Source organism: Halyomorpha halys, unplaced genomic scaffold, assembly GCF_000696795.3.
Source record: "Halyomorpha halys isolate HHAL.00 unplaced genomic scaffold, Hhal_1.1 Scaffold270.1, whole genome shotgun sequence".
Lineage (NCBI taxonomy): Eukaryota > Metazoa > Arthropoda > Insecta > Hemiptera > Pentatomidae > Halyomorpha > Halyomorpha halys.
Window position 1 is genome coordinate 1235657 of NW_027105226.1, and position 12784 is coordinate 1248440.

Here is a 12784-nt window from a genome sequence, read left to right on the forward strand (position 1 = left end):
AATAAAATGATCTTTAAAATCAAAATAATAAAGAATGACAGAAAGAAAAACAGTTAGACAAAAAATGAGATTACTATTTGCAAATGACAAAAAAAATGTTCTTCAGCTGTTTCTTAAAATAGTTTATTTTTACTTATGATTAGTTTGTTTTATTTATAATTCTCCGTTCATTTCACGCCACAAATATTGCTCGATTTAAAAATTTTAAAGTCCTCTCTTCCCGTTTTTAGAAAATATTTCAAAAGTAAATATAGGGCCTTCGCTCCCCGGGTGACTTAATGGGGCAGGTCTAGCCGGGAAGGAGTGCCTTTTTTGTGTCATATGATCTCCGCTTGTGAGATTGTGACATGTTGTGCGTGGACCCAACCTACTCGCTATAAGTGGCTGACATGTCAGATAAGTAATAGTACAAGAGCCGTGAAGAAAAAAAAGCAGTTATCTCATCCCAATTTTTGATTACTTTAATGAAAACTATGAATAATTACTAGTAAAAATTGATGTCTGCCAAGTATAGCGCTGCTGTTTCAAAACCTTAAAAAACACTGATTTACCATTCGGAGCTCTATATCTTAAAAACTACCTACAACACTAGAAAACCTAGGAGCTCATTAAAGAAGAGTAAATTTTCTTAAATATAAGGCTTAAAAGAGCTATTTACGTCCAATAGTTCTCGAGATATAGCTTTTTAAAAACCAAAATTCCTTAAAACTCTGCTGAAAGATTAGTAGTTAGTTAATTTATTTTGAGAAGCCTATATCTCAGGAACTATGTGACGTACAGATGTCTATTAGCACTCAAATTAAAGCAAGTATAAAGGAATATAAAGTAGTTTATGACCTTAACCTTCATAGGAATTGTAGTTTTCATGATATATGCTAAAATTAATTGATTTATAGTTGTTTGGACAATAAGTTTGATTTATTAAAAACTTCATTTCAGAAATCATTTGACGTATAGATGTCTGCCAGCACTCAAATTAAAGCAAATTAAATTTACTATAAAATAGTTAATAATGTTTATCTTTGTAAGACTAGTAGTTTTTATGATATTTGACAAAATAAACTCACAAAATGTTAATTTCTAGTTATTCCTATAAAATGTTAGATTTTTGAAAAAAACGTAAATAATTCTTTTAGGGCTCATATTTTAGCAAATTTGCTCATCTTTAAATGACGTTCTCTTAGGTTTTCTTGTGTTGTTCCTACTTCTTAAGATATACAGCTCCGAATGAAAAATTAAATTTTTTTATCGCTTTCAAACAGCCGCCACTTTTTATTCCTCCTACCTATACTTGGCAGACTCATCAATTTTGACTAGTAATTATACATTTTTTTCATCAAAGTAATAAAAAATTGAGGTGAGATAACTGCGTTTTTTCTCCTCTTGGGCTCTTGTACTATAAGGCTACGGCGGAGGGCGGGACAGGAGGATTTTACGCCGTTTTTCAATTCCAGACGCTTTAAGTATATATCCAAATATTGCTCCATTTAACTGTTTTATATTCTCCTCTCCCTGTTTTAAGCAAATATTTCAAAAGTGATGTAATATATGACAGTTTTGTCTTTTTTGGGAGCTATTCGTACATAAAAAAAAATATTCGTACTGTACACATAAGCTGTAAATATATTTTGACTTGTTTCTGTAAATCAAAAGTCACATATAACTTGAATATATAAAAAAGATATTTACCTGGCAACAGGTGAGCGACACACTTCAGTATGTTGCAAATATCGTTTGCGATCAATGGCAGCCTCGCTGGAGAAGCAATTGCCTGAAAATTGTTTTCATAGTTTAATCATATCTGATAAAATTAAAACTAAATTAATCAGTACCTATGTTATTTAGATTTATTAAGTAATAAAAAAAAATTATCTCTATGTTATGAACTACTTATATCACTTTGGGGCTGATGTTATCTATTTCAAGTCGTTGTTTATATATCTAGAATATAATATTTGTCATCAATACCTCCCTGGTTAATTAGTAATTTTATTTGACGTTTTGGGGATTGATTCTTGGCCTAAGGACTTCTTATTATATTTTTAAAGTCTTACAGGCCAGTAGTCCATGTTTCTAAACAAGAGATAGTATTTTCTAAAAAGAGTTCTACTATTTTATTTTAATTGAGAAAGTTGTTAATGAAAATATATATAATTTTAACAATTTTTTTTAAATCCAGCAGCATTAACACGTTCTTGGATTTCTGAGTTGATGTAGCCTGACTCGGGTAGATGAGCCTTGATATACTTGAATGTTTCGACATGTTTGACCACATTTATCCTTAGTAATCTTATTACTATTCTAGGCTTTTACCAATCCACGTTACTTTTTTTTCAGCATTAAGTTTCATGCTAATCAAAAGAAATTCCTGTTGGTGAATATTTAGGTTTCACTTATTCCAAGGGGAGATAATTATTTTCTGTAACACGGTAGCGCAGAGTCAAGTCTGTGGGCTTTAGAGCCCACCTGGGGTCCACCCCTTCTCTTAAAAGAAGGAGTACACTTAATTGGGTAAAAATCTGGCGGTCGAATCACCTCCTTGCACAACCGCTGTTCTAGAATTAATGGGTTGTAGCGGTACAGATGTAGTTTAAGTTAAAAACCAATCTCGTACTACCAGTTCCAGTTCATCTGAAATCTATATTCTGCGTTTTACAAAACCTTTTTTACTCGAGCTGCCTTTCACTGGAACTCTATTCTCTCTACCACACGTACATGTGTCAAACCCTTCCCTCGTTTAAAACTCTTCTGTTTTACCTCTTTTTGCTTCTCCAAACTGAACCAATATTATTATAGTATAATAAATATAAATATTAAACATCAACACTTATTATTTGTAATAATATAAGTTGTGATTGAGTGAAGACACATTGTTTTTGGCCAATATATGGTGTAACCTTATAATTCTTCTTAAAGGACCTAGTCTTAGAATAATGAACTATTTTTCATTTATGCTAAATATGATACGACTGAGATCGATCCACAGAACGTCAAATGAAGTTACTAATATATTCTCACCAAACTGCGTTTAACAAAACCTTTTTTACCCGAGTTGCCTTTCACTGGAACTCCATTCTCTCTATCATACGTCATGTATCAATTATGTTGCAGCAATGAGCTGTACCCACTGCTGCGAACACCCATATCACTTAAACATGCAGGATAGGGTAATAAATAAATAAATGATACTAATAATTCTTTTGAATAAAGATACTACAAATCAAGAGCTCTATGTTTCATTGATTTTTCAATTTTGTTCCCTGATTACATAAGCGATTTTTATTATTAATGTGATGTTAAATCACTTATTTTTTAGGATTGAGTAATATCTTATAAAAAAAGGTAAATATATCTTAATAATCTATAAAAGATTGAGTTGTGTGAGTTACCTGGCTGTACCTGGCCGTGAAAATAGTTAGGGACTCACTTAGCATTCCACCGAAGACCCTCTGGGCCGTCTTGGGAGGAAGCGAGCTCCATAAATCTTGCCTCGTCCCTAAATCAGTTGAATTTTGATCAAATCGTCGTTCCGCTGAATCAGAAATAGCTAGGATGTAACACTTTATGACGCGAGGCATTCATGAATGAATAATATGCAACGAAATGCAATTAGTGTCTATGATAAAAGTAATTGAAACAACTCATCATCATTTCAGGTACAAGAAATTACTAGATGTTTGAAATAGTCTCAATTATTGAATATTTTAATCTGTCACATTTGGCGGGCAATATGTAACAGTAACAAGTAAACCAATTTAAATCACTCATAACTTATTTACATTACATGTGCATCTAGTTAACTGGATGCAATTCGAAAATGATGTGAAAAACCACAAATTTTTTTTTTTGTTTTAAATAGGAATAAGATATCATGAATAGAAAAAAAAATCAATAATATCCACAGAAACATAAAACATCACTGATCATCAACGCCATTTATTTATTATTTAATTCTGCTTACATTTGTCTTATTTATTTTTTATTATTATTTTGCCTGCTCGATGTTATATTTGAGACCGTAAATATATTGATTTTAAAGACTGAAATACTAATTTTATTATTTTATCATCATCTCTTAGAGTTTTTTATAGAACCTGGTTTAGTCCTAAGCTACTGAATTTTTTGTTTTAGTTTGATGCGGTAAAACCACTTCAACTGTTCCAATTTAAATTAATTTAATTCTATACGGTAGAGAATTTTTCTAATGATCAGATATTAGATAAGATGTTCCAAAAAATTAATAGTTTTCGAATTATTCGGAACCACCACCAACTGTCACTTAGACCTTTTTGCCATTTTGGCTTATATTATGTTACTCTGTTCTGTTGAATTGTATCATGATGCTACAGAAAAAAAATAAATAAAAAAATAAAATGAAAATCTGTACCGTTCAACCCATGAAGGGTCAGGGGTTCAGTACTTTGTAAGGAATTACTGTTACTAGACCTACGGTTGTGCCAGGTGGTGATTTGGTTAGAATCACGCTAGACCGCCATATTTTTACCCAATTTAAGAGGCTGGGTGGACCCCAGGAGGGCTCCAGAATCCACAGGAGTTGATTCACGGCTACAGTGAAACAGAAAACAATTTTCTGTCCAGCCGGATTCGAACTCGGGTCCTTGGAGTTAGTAGCCACGCGCCTTACCCCGGGGCTACCCACATCCCCTAGAGAAACTAAATCCTTCCTCAATAAACGGTCTATATAATGCGTAATGAAATTTTTCGAATTAGGCAGGTAGTTCTTGAAATTAGTGCTTTGAAACAAACAAACTATTTTAGCTTTTAGGGCAAAAGTGGTGTAAGTCTTTCTGTTCTTATCAAAATCAATATTTATAAACAAACAATTATTTAATTAATGATTGTATGTTTTAATCTCGAACGTTTTTAAAAAGTTCGGTACTCTTGTGATTGTCTAATTTATGGATATTTTAAATATACAGATGTTTTTACTTATTTATTTAAAGTAATTTACATCTGTACAAAATAATAAATACAATAAGTAAATATGCGGAATGCTAAATGTAGAGATTTGGCTATTACATTGAATGACTCATGCACAAAATATAAAATTAAAAAAAAAAAATCAAACCCCAACCGGTGTGGGGGATGAAAGTGAGGGTAACCCTTGGGAAAAAAAACTCAGTAATTTTTAACTAAAAATCAATAACACCCACGTTTGATAAAAACAAAGGGTGTACTTTTTTTTTATTTATGATGGAATCATTCAATTTGTAAATAAAAAAAAACCGATTTAACTAACAGGAATTTCATAGGACTTTTGTTTGCTTTTCAATTGGAGGTTTATCTACGACTAGTGATAAGGTTTTACATAAAAAAGGCAAAATCACCTTGCATGTACAGCCACCACATCTGCACGACAAAGGAACCCCTCTCTGACTCGAAGAACGGATGAGGGTCCTCCCAGTGGAGGCAGTCCCGGTCCTGCAAGACGTAGAGGGACACTAACCTGCAATGGAGATCCAGAACTCTTTCAGCTAACGCCTCTCGCATACCTTGGTACTCCTTCAGCCACTCCCCGATCGTTTTCCTTTAAAAGATCGAGGTCATTACTATCTAAAAATGTATAACTGATAAAGAACAAAACACTTCAAGGGGTTCTTTACCCTGGTAACTTCTGCTTATTCTGGTTGTAGACCCAGAGAGCGTTCGCAACGAGCGCGGCGGCCCCTAGAGTGGAGGTGAGGACTTGGAGGTCCGCATGGTCGAGCGCTTCTTGGCTGAGGGTGTGGAGGTGAGCCATCAGCTGTCTGCAGCAGCTCTCCACCGTAGTGACCAACTCTGCGGGCCCTCCTGGGTTCCCCATCTCAGAGCCAACGCCTTCCATACCTCATTGTTATCGTTGATAATTAATCTACTTATTTGGAGATAAGTAGGAGTGGTTTATTACAACAGTTTGGATGAATCATAGAATAAAGGTACATATCAAAAATCCAGAACTTTGAGTTGTCAATGTTATTCATTCAAGTAGCTAGTATTATATATTATTACTATATGTTTATCTATTTAGGGGGAAACTTCGGTACAAACAGAGTTGGTTGGTGCAATAGTTAAATATTCCGCTGTCTTCAAGACTTTTTTTTTTTTATAATTTATTTATTGTTATTTACAAATGTATACATATATACACATCAAGTAAATTTGCTGTAAGTGATATTATGACATGATACAAACATGCATGTGCAGAATCTACCCTATGATAGAACTCCAAAAACACTTCTAAAGGAGAAGATTTCGAGGCCATCTTCTTTTCAGACGCCTAGGAGGATTATTAGGTAGTGAAGGAGAAGCCAGGTTAGAAACGAGTTGGTTTAGGTGGTTGGGAAGTTTATTATGGAAGGATTGGTATCTGGTTCTGGCCAAATCGGCAACATAGGATACCTTGAGGTCCTGATGGATGATTTGATTTGTGACAAAGTAAGGAGCATTAAGGACTTTACTAAGGATTTTGGACTGTAAGGATTGGATTCGAGAGGAATTAGATGGTTTAGTGGAGCCCTATCTTCAAGACTAAAAAATTAAAATAATTTATATAAAACAATAACAGAAAATACACCCAAGTTGGGCTATCTAAATTTCTCTTAAATAAAAAGGTGTATATACGTAACACTTTGTAAAGAGACATTTATTCACACCACAAATAAAGCATAATAAGCACATTATATAAGATGAAATGTTTTAACGATTTTCATAGCTGGTTTGAATGCTAATGGAATAAATGATTACAATTAAATTTATAAAGGAATAATAAAAAGAAAAAAATGTAATAATAATTAAATGAACTTTAATATTTCTTTAATTAGGTTTTAAAATCTATTAAGTTTCTGCTTTCTAAGTTAATCATTCGATTAAAAGGATAAAGGTGCCTGCGGATTAAACCGTTAAATGTTATTTATTTTTTATGAGTTCATTTACTCCACATTACTTCCATGTTGAGTTGGCCTTAGTTTCTAAACACTAATTGATTTTTTCTTGAGATTAAAAAAAAGTGTAAGTTAATTTACTCATATAATGGCTAATTTTGTGTTATAATTTTATAAAATGATTTTTATTCTAAATAAATAAAATGAAAAAATATATGAAAAAAAAAAGTTTCAAGTGGGAGATTTATTTTTTACAAAAATCAACTTTATTTTACCATTTCCTCAAAGTTAAACACGTAGAACTGCCACATAATTACATTCAAAATCTTTGACGAAAAATTGATCATGTTTCCTTAAAATTGTGCTAGGGTGAAGCTTTGAAATCATGGAGGAAATGAAAAAAAAAATGAAAAATTATTCTCAAACCGCGAAAAAAAACTATTAAGAATAAGACCAATAATATCCCCTAGAAATAGTCAAGAACATTTTAAGTGTTTAGGTAATGATATTTTAAAATATGTTTTAGTTTATTTTTGTTCATTAAACTTTGTTCAATTGTTTCAACAAAAGGAGAACAAATAATTTGGCAATTGGTGTTACGTATGCTATCAGATTTGTAATAGTCTGAACCCATAAAAAAACATATATGTATTCCAAAACTGACGAGCCAGAATCTTATTCCATTTTAATATTGATATAAGGCGATATTTTTAAAACATTAACTCGCAATATATAATTTTTTGCGATAAAAATAATATCTAATGTTTGGTTTGTAAAAGTGAACTTCAAAGTTTTGAGGGATACATTGAGGTGTCTAACTAATAAAAATTAAATATATTCGGTAATGTTTAATGAAAAGCTAGTTTCTCTTGAACGTTTATGGAATTATATTTCCATGTTGGTCACCATTAATTATGTGCAAATAGAATAATTTTATTTCATATTTCGATTGGATTAAAATACGAATTGTTAAAAATTTTTGACTCGGAATATTGAATTGAAGGTATAATATATAATAAAATAAAAATAAAAATACCTAATTAAAAGAAAGTCATAAATCATTAATATTCTTACTAAGCTAATATTCATTAAAATTCTCATCATGTGTATTTTAGGTTAATAATAAGAAATATGGAAGCATGATACATTGATAAAAGGTTGTTCCAGTGACGTATAAAAAAAAAAAAATTAATAATCATCTTGGATATAATAAATTATAAAAATAAAATATATTTGGTAATGTTATGTGTATTTATTAAAATTACTGTATTTGAAATATTGTATCTTTTAAACTGGTGAGTGATTTCGGGAACTTGAATCTAAACTTTGTATGGTCTGGGTTCCAATATGAACAGATTATTTTGCTTTATAAAAGAAGTGGAACGAAGTAGGTGTCGATAAAGTATCCAGTGGTCAATTCTATAAAGTGGACAATTGATCCATCAAGGGGAGACAAACCCGGTGGTTGAAGATAGATGCGGACCACATCACTACAGTAGTATAATCGTTCGTCATCATTCAACACGTATTTTACCAAGTACTTAATCCATAAATCTTTATGAGTTGTAGTTTAATTAAATTAGCTAAATTAATGTCAGTTATACATCTAAAACCAATAGTTTGGTGGAGTTTCATTTTTTTTTTTTTGGAAACAGAAAATACAGTTTGAATTTTTTGTTTTCATTTTCAAGACATATGAAAGACATTTATAAGTTTTACGATGCTGTAAATGCCATCTTGTGGTTTCACCGTCTCCGCTATATCAACCCATTGCTTTTCTTTTAGAGTCTCGTTACTTTTTCTGGTTTAGGGTTCCAAAAATATATATATTTCAATGTTTTATACATATCTGTAATACAAAGCAAAATAGCATCTTATACCTATGTGTATTTGTATATATATGTATATAAAAGTTATGATGAGTCAGAACTGTAACTTGAAAAAAAAGGGAAACGTGACACGAAATGAAACGCATAAGCTCAACTAAGATACTGCTTTATTCTCCTGTGTAATCCTCTATATATACATTCTGGCTTGTTGACATGGGGAGTTTAAGTATTAAGACTCATAATACCTATACCCTGATTATAACTTATATATGTATATACACATGTTTCCCGTTTTTATGCAGAGTTGAAGTGGCTTTATCCTTCCTACCGTCGTAAGTATTTCCTAGCTTCCTTCATCTTCCAAGTCATTCAATCTCGCCGTCATCATACATCTCCGAGCTCCTTCAATTCAAATCCTCTATACGTTCCTGCAATACCCGTTCACGGTCTTCAGATTTATACACAAGGGCCCACCGAACCGCTGCTTTCGATAGATCGTTCATTACCCGAGCCTCATCCTTATGGAACTCCATCCCTTCCAACATCCGTCGCTCCAATTCCCTCCCTACCTTTAAGTCCCGCCTGTTCAATCATTTCCTATCCATTCGGACCCCATAAAATTGTAAATTAAGGTAATTGTAAATATGTAGGTAAACTATTATATCATTCTTAATTATTTTTACATCGTTTTTTCCTCTTTTTTATTTATTCATTTTTTTTTATTGTTGTACTGATAAAAGTGAGAAAGTAACCTATAATTATTTTTTTATAATGACTGTTTATATTTCTTTGTATTTTTTGTTTAAGTATTTCTGAGTACTTCCTCAGCCCTCATCTATTGATTTCTCCGTATTATTCTAAAGGGACTCTTCTCAGAATAAATAAAGTATTATTATATATATAGGTATAAGATGCTATTTTGCTTTGTTTTACAGAGATGTATAAAATATTGAAATCAAGTTTCTTTAATGTAAATAAATATTAAAAGTTTTTAAACAATAAATACTTCTTTATCTGTGATAATCTCTAACTCATCTTCCATTGGCTTTTAATAACAGTGACGCGGTTGAGAGAGAAACGCCGGGATCTTCTGGAGTCCTGCCCTTTCCTCTACAAGTGAGGAAAAGAGCTCTGTTATTAATTATAAATATTGTAAATAAGGATGATTGTGTTTAAGATATTATTTAACTTTAATTTTAATTTTTAAATTAATTTATTTATTATTATTATTATTATTATTTCTCTTTCTCTTATATTTTTTATTTTGCAATCATTTAGTCTATATATTTGTAAATATAGGGTGAATGAGCTCTATGATCCATGTTACCATTGCCTATAATTATAACATGATGTAATATTATAAAATAAAAAATCTATAATAATAAAATAAATAATTCTTTTTGTAGGTACCATCAATGAGGCCGGATGGAGATCCAAATACTGCAATGTACTGTTGCTCCCACCAAGTCACAAGTTTGACAGCGGCAAAAGAAGCGTGGTGAGGAAAATCTAAAACTCCTCCTGCAGAATAACAAAATAAATATTTGCTCATAAATGTTTCAATAAAGGTAATTGGCTGAAAAATATATATAATAGTCTTTTGAAATTAAATTTTGTAAATTAAAGTCTCCTTTTGCCAACAATACTTGACACAGTGACCAATCTGTAAGTCCGTCCCTGCTTACCATATTAAACCACGCCTGTTCTTTCTCTCTGGTCCATTAAAGCTCGGTTTCCACTAGGTGACCCGTAAAATAACTGTAAACTTTTTTTTTAAAAAAAAGAAACATACTCTAGCGGTCGAGATAGCCATGGTTGTGCTTATGATTCTGGTCTCTTTCTCGGAGTGCATTAAACTTCTAGAATTGCCTATAACGGCTTGCCCCACTTGACAATATGGTCAATTATAATCTCGCTATAGTTCAACTACCTCTCCATTTGTTATACATTATTTTTCGATTGTAGATAAGATATTTTGAACAAGCTTAATATTATTTGCCGAGTCAATCTAAATTATTTAATGCATAGGGGATTTTCAATCCAAACTAAAGTAGGCTGTATTGGATCCACCGATCTTGTTTGAACAATAAAAATTATTTTAATATGAGAGATATCAAGATTCAATTAAAAACTTCCCCACAGAAGTCATCATTATTTCGGCATCAAATTTTAATTTTATCTAGCCACTAACAAAAATCAGCATTTAACCCTCGAAAGGAGTTAATAAAATCCCAAGTCCTGTAATTAAATATCAAAATATGGCCATATTAACAGGGTTAAAATTTTGTTTGAAAAGTTGTTGATCGATATTAGTTAGAACTAAAACTTATTTCCCCCCTCATTTTAAGCGTTTGCTATTTATTGTTTTTCACAAAATAAATTTATTTTATAATTTGTTTTTATCACTTTTCATTTAATTATAAAAATAGTCCACTAGGGATTATTTTAAACAAATAAACATTTTTTCACTTTCTTCCGTATGAAAAACAGGAAGTTTGTTAGGCGTTGGTCTGCCTTCAGGCGTCTATACCTTACATACTGAACCATCATACTTCCAATAGTTATTAATAATTATCACATAAAATAAAATCAAAATAAATTATTACTAGAGTTACTACATTTTTTACTCAATTTTTAATTTGTTAACTCTTGTTAACTACTGTTATTCTAAACTTCAGGATTAAAAATGTTATGATTATATTATAAATATAATATTCATATTAATAAATCATAAATATAATAATATGAATAATTTAATAAATCTTATGTCATTGAATTCTTACCGAAAAAGGATAATTATGAAAGCTCTCCGAATAAATTAAAAGAAATAAAACGATCAGTAAAACCATGGTCAACATCCTTCCACTACAGCCGTAGGGAGGAAGTTGCTCTAACCCGCTCTCCTCACGCACTCTTACCTGATCAGAAAAATGCCACCTCCAACGTGCAAATATTGTCAGTCCATTCTCACGATTAGACATATTTTTGAAGAATGTACTTACTATTTGCCAATGACCTCAAATTTATCAGAAGCTCTCACAGATGAAGAAGCTAAAATTACATTAGTATTTGAATTTTTAAAATCACATCACCTTCTTTATAAATTATAACTTCTCTTTGATTTTTATTTATTTATTTTTTTATTAATTTTTTTTTACTTTTATCATGCCATAGGCGTTGATGACCAGAGGGTTTTACGCCTTTAAGCAACAATCAACAACAGAATAATTATAATTAAGTACAATTCAGATTATATCATATAATATAATTATAATTCATATTATACATTGTGACGATTAAGATGGACAGGTAAGGCTGCAGAGATTTGTAAAAAAATTCTTTAAATGTTTATAAACACTGAACCGAAGGATAAACGTTCAAGGGATAGACCTAAGCGTAGATGGGAGGATCTAATTAATATTGATCTTGTAAATTTGGGTTTAGAAGGGAATCACAGGATACAGACATCGATTGGTGGTATCGGAATCGAACTTTCAGTCTTGTGAAGACTTTATTATTATATTATTGTGTCGGAAAATATTATATATTTATATCATAATTCTAAATTCTATTTCAACAGTCAACCAGACACCCTATTTAATTTATTGAAAGGGTACGACTATAAATAATTAGATATCAATGCTATAATATTATCTAAAAAATATATAAATAAAGAAATGAGAGAGGCTATTAAAGTTACTTTTAACTCATTCAGATTGTAATAAAGATAGACAGACATATTGGAAGATACCTGCGATGGCCGGGCATACTCCTTCCTGAAGCACGGATTGGTTTTCTTCATAATACGCGGAATCCCTTTGAAGTAAAATTCCCACTCGATCGAGTAGGTTTCCCTCTTCCATTACTTCCATCCTGCAACAAATTGACAGCATCATTTTCTATCATATTGCTTTAGCCTTTGTATTGAGTTCGTTCAAAAATATCGCAATGGTATTTTAGCTCTACGTCAGTAATAACTGACTGGGAATATCCGGAATTTAAATGAGAATATAAAAATAATGTAAACAAAAGAAAAAAAACATAAAAAATTATTCTATTTTCAAGAATAACATA

The 12784-nt window shown here is 31.2% G+C and overlaps 1 protein-coding gene across 1 annotated transcript in view; it reads right to left on the minus strand.

The window, feature by feature from the left end:
- Window positions 1-12582, minus strand: part of LOC106680622 (uncharacterized) — a 47830-nt gene extending 35248 nt beyond the window's left edge. Inside the window, exons 1-6 of the mRNA XM_014420472.3 lie at window positions 12462-12582; window positions 10121-10231; window positions 5625-5847; window positions 5349-5548; window positions 3390-3496; window positions 1690-1771 (exon numbers count right to left, since the gene is read on the minus strand). Of these exons, the coding sequence (XP_014275958.2) occupies window positions 1690-1771; window positions 3390-3496; window positions 5349-5548; window positions 5625-5847; window positions 10121-10231; window positions 12462-12582 (844 nt within the window). The remainder of the gene's footprint in view (window positions 1-1689; window positions 1772-3389; window positions 3497-5348; window positions 5549-5624; window positions 5848-10120; window positions 10232-12461) is intronic.
- Window positions 12583-12784: the final 202 nt, after the last annotated feature.